The 4,905-nt window shown below is 39.1% G+C and overlaps 1 protein-coding gene across 1 annotated transcript in view; it reads left to right on the top strand.

Moving 5' to 3' along the window:
- The window catches only part of LOC101857206 (hemicentin-1), a gene marked incomplete in the record, with an annotated part of 120,102 nt that overhangs the window by 110,981 nt on the left and 4,216 nt on the right, over positions 1-4,905 (top strand). The window contains 1 exon segment of the mRNA XM_013087487.2: positions 2,007-2,501. Coding sequence (XP_012942941.1) covers positions 2,007-2,501 — 495 coding nt within the window.

Raw genomic sequence — 4,905 nt, forward strand, 5'->3', positions numbered from 1 at the left:
GGAGGGGGGGGGTGAATGTTTATTGTTCTTTGTTGCTATCGTTGCTTTTACGTGAGTGATTTTTCTGAGTATGAGTGTGTTTGTGGAAAAGGAGGGTTCACTTTGAACTGTGAAAATGCGTATTTGGGCCAGACCCTTTTTTAATACTGCTGCTAATGACATTGTCTAGGTGTTATGAATAGCTTTGTCAAAATTGCTTCTGTATGGTGGTTTTCTAAACTAAATCATTCGCTTTCAAAAGAGCTTTTTAAAAGATTTTTTTAAACTTACGTTTATTCTGATCGTCCTGCTCTTACTGTTGTTTTTATTTTTATTGTTGCCATTATTGTTATATTGTTAGTAGTATTGTCTTTTTTTGTCATAAATATTCGGGGCATTGTCTCAGCTCATAGATGTGCCAAAAGGATGCTTTGGTCAAAGGCATGCCATTATTAACAAAAGTCTACAAACACCAAAGACATGTTTGACTGATGATCTGGCAGAAGTCCCGGGGCTCTTTTTGGTCTAAGCTTAATTGGACTAACCCGAGGAAAATGTGTTTAAAAGGATGATCTTACATTAGGATTGACAGGTAAAGCGTCAACACTGCTTTCGACAATTTTTGTGGTGTGCCAATCTGTGTTTGAACCCAGCGGACTAAAGGCTCCAATCAAACAGTTCTACCAAGCATTCCTACCTAACACTCCTACCAAACACAATCATTGGTATTTCTGTCGATACGCGGTGAGATTACTTGACAGAACTTGGGTTGCGATGACTGGAGTCAAATCTGATGAAGCGAAACGGAGTCTTTATCTGGTATGGCGTGCACTGGCCAGCACTCTTTCCCGACCCGACACGGTCCGAGGCGACCTGGTGATGCTGATGATAAGGCCCATAATTTGACGAATCTCAGCGTCAATTCTAAGGCGAGATGGACTGAGAATTGTGAAGTGAGGCGAAAGGCTGAATACTTCTGGCTGACCACTCAAGCAGAGACTTTCTGGAACTGGAGAGGACTAGCATTGATAAAAAAAAAGAAAATGTACTAAAGTTTTGAAAATATCTTTTGCACACAAGTCATTGGTGCACTTCGTTTGAAGGGAAGTAACTCTAAACCAAACACTCAAATTAATGGCTTGTAAACAACATTCGTTACAGACCATTTGGGAATGAGCTTTTGGTCTCATGTGAAGAGGCAATGTTGTATAAAATGGTGACAGCGCGGATATATGATTTTCTGCGGAAGATGCAAGGAATTGAGACATGCGAGAGTGAATAGATTTTTCGCTGAATACTTGATCTCAAAATCAGAGACCGAGTTTAGAAAAGCATATCGATATCGTAGCGTCCATCCAGTGTTGAGAATGAAAACAAGAGGGACAGAAATTTACAAGCCATAGAAGGAAATAACAGACTTTGAGAATTGAGGACTCAAACTGGAATATCAAATACATGTCCTACGTCAAAAAGTAAAGTTCACAGATTGTGCCAACTTCTAACTCGGGCTCTGGGGAATGTCAGTATACTGTTGTATCCGTTGTATGTTGCATCATGGGCACATATTAAATACTCGTTTATATCCTCATATTTGTCATTTATTGGAATAAAGTTCAACGCATAATATACAAAAAATGTAAAAAGAGAAGCCAACCTAATTTTTTTTTATCGAGTAAATGGACAAATGAAGTGTCAGACAAGTCAATATATTTTATTCATTCAAAAAAGGACAATTGTTGGCTGAAGCATTTAATTTATATCTACATAATACTTCAATCTCACAGAACAGAACACATATAGGAGCTTTAAGACTATTATATTTTTGGAGAAACTTTATAGTGCTTTCTTTTTAAAGTTGACCTCACGGATGTATCATTTATGCACGAGCATATTTTGTGTAATTCATGCGCTAAAAAGAAACCCAGATTACATAAAAAACCAAATAATTCACTCATGTCATTCATCATGACATCACATGGGACCATGACCTCGCTGCGACCTTGACCTGTGTTGTCGTCTGCTTCCAGGTCTTGAGTTTCTGGAGCCAGGCCGCGTCCTCCCCGTCACCGGTGACGTCACGGCTACTTCAGGAGAAGAGCAGGATAATTCGAGAACCGCCATTGGTTCAAACGTACGAGGACGTGGCAGAGGAGGAAGCTCCGCCTACTATCGGGCAGCTCCCAGAGGTGGGGGGAGTCAGACGTCAAATTTTATCACAAAAAGACAACGCCCATCAGCCCTATCGGGGGATCGAAGAGGATCTAGTAGTAGCCAAGCGTTGACATTAGGGAGATCTCCTATACCAAGTGGCAGCAAAACAGTTTCTCATTACAGCCACGACAGGACGTACGCCTATCGCAGGCCTTGGCGCAGCTTGACTCCGCCCCGAAATACACAGCGGTATGGGCGGCTTCAGGCGAGAAGGGGGCGGAGACTACGACGAATGGCTAGGAATGCGATTGGCCCAATACCCTGCCCTGTAGGCTTCGCCCGAGATGCTAACAACTCAATGAAATGTGCAGGTGAATATCCTATGCGAATTATTTAAAAAAAATAGAATGAAGTAGTACTGAAAGAAGTCAGCGAACGACAGTCATTAATGTAAAATAAATAAATTAATGAATAAATGAAAGCAAAAGTAAGAAGTAGAGAACCCCGGAGTACATAGAACTCTTGAAACGACTTGAAACAACCAGAAAAAAACCAACAACCCAGATGTCAAATGAGCTTGATTTCGACAAAAACGTACCTACTGGAGAAATCAATTAGACGAGTGACTCCGTATTTTTAAAAGAGGACGTCGTGCACAAATTGAAAAATATTAAATATTATTAGGTTTTGGAAGTCGAGCAATAATAATAATAATATGTCATAAACTACGTAGTTTGATTTTTCTTCTTTTTTTTTTTCCTTTTTTTTCTTTCAAAAAATCAAAATAATAGTTCTACAACAACGATTTCTGGAAAATTGTCTGATTCCAAATTACCCAACGTTTTCCTTTTATAGTGATAGATTTAGTTCCCGAGAATATTCTAAAAGTACAATAAACGTCTTCTTTTGTAAAGATTACGTCTACTCAGTTCTGGAAACCTGTGCCATTTCGTCATTAAGCTTTGGCTCTTGTTTTAAAATCATGATTTAAAATTGTATCAATTCGGACGTAAAGTCACGTACATAATTTTGTTTTTGCCTATTTGGGAAACCTAACATTTTTCTCGATATCGAAATATTATGTAAAGTCGTTTTTTTTTAATCCAGTGGCCTATTTTTAGTGAAGGTCGCTTTTTTTGTTGGTTTTTGTTTGTTTGTTTGTTTTGGTTTGTTTTTGTCACTGTTTTGTTTTTGTGTTGTTCCTCTCTTCTTCATCTATGTCCATTTTCTTTCCAGTTAATTTCTTTTAATCTGTCCGGCGGCATTTTTGGTAGTGTTTTTACTATCATTGTTGATTTGATGTATTTGTGTGTATGTGTGTGTGTGTGTGTGTGTGTATGTGTGTGTGTGTGTGTGTGTGTGTGTGTGTGTGTGTGTGTGTGTGTGTGTATGTGTGTGTGTGTGTGTGTGTGTGTGTGTATGTGTGTGTGTGTGTGTGTGTGTGTGTGTGTGTGTGTGTGTGTTTTAGATAGTCCTTCGTTTTTATTTTACTTTACTTCTTTCTTGGGCTTGGAGTAGGGGTTTGCATGGAAAGATAATTCAGTGGGTGGTTGGCGGGAGCTCTGGTGTGGTTTGCTCCTTCTTTCCTATAAAAATCTATCGTCTCTATCTTCCCTCCTTCTTTTTGTGTTTGTTACTCCCTTGTAACACCTCTAATCTTCGGCGCTTATATGACCTTATTGTGTTGCAAGTGCCGTAAAACTCTTACTAAAACAAAACAAAAACAAAAGATAATTCTGCTGTATGTGCTGCAGATTCATTCCTTGCTGTTCTGTAGCTTTTAACACTCGTATCGGAGATTCGGTAGTATGGTCGCTTTTAAGCCCAAGAGGGCTATCCCAAACGATACTGTTTTGAGAAAATCGAAGGTAAAGTTTTTGCCCCTTGCTCAGTTTCTTTAAAAGACAATATGGAGAGTTTTCTCTTTAACCAAACACTCCAATGAAACCAAACGTCCTCTATAGGTAGGCCAATACACACTTACTAGACTTTTTGTGTAGGTCGAGATTTCTGGAAATCCCCGAAATCTGGATCTGGGTTAGTCTGCTCGTCCCTAAATGCGACCTTATTATGCCTAATTGTGCTGATATCCCAGTGAGCATTATGCTGGATTACACCTCGGTTGGCTCCGGTTCGATACCCACCTGGGGATTCTGGAAATTGTGTTGTTTGGGGGTGACTTTGTGAGCGTTTTCTTAATTTGTGTGTGTGTGTGTGTGTATGTGTGTGTGTGTGTATGTGTGTGTGTGTGTGTGTGTGTTTGGGTGTGTGTGTGTGTTTGGGTGCGTGTATATGTGTTTTTGTGTACATGGGTACATATGTATGCGTGTGTGAGTGTATGTGTGTGAGTGTGTATGTGTGTGTGTGTGTATGTGTGTGTGTGTGTGTGTGTGTGTGTGTGTGTGTGTGTGTTTGTACGTTGTGTGTATGTGCGTCTGTGTGTGTGTGTGTTTGTTCGTTGTGTGCATGTATTTGTATTTACGTGTGTTTGTATTGGGTATGTATTTGTATGTGTGTTTTTGTGTGTATGCGTATGTGTTTTATTTGTACTTGCGTGTGCGTGCATTTGTAAGTTTTTAATAAGTACTGAAATGACATTGATAGCACATAGAGCAAGTATTCAAAAATTAAATACTAATAAGGGCTTTATGAGTTTGCCAGCACAAGGTTTCCTGTATTGTTGAACACAAATTGCTTTAATAATATACAATTTTATGACAATAATTTTTATGTATTTTTGTATGTGAATTGTTTTTTTTTTGCGGGTTTCTATGC

The sequence above is a fragment of the Aplysia californica genome, unplaced genomic scaffold (assembly GCF_000002075.1).
Source record: "Aplysia californica isolate F4 #8 unplaced genomic scaffold, AplCal3.0 scaffold00593, whole genome shotgun sequence".
NCBI lineage: Eukaryota > Metazoa > Mollusca > Gastropoda > Aplysiida > Aplysiidae > Aplysia > Aplysia californica.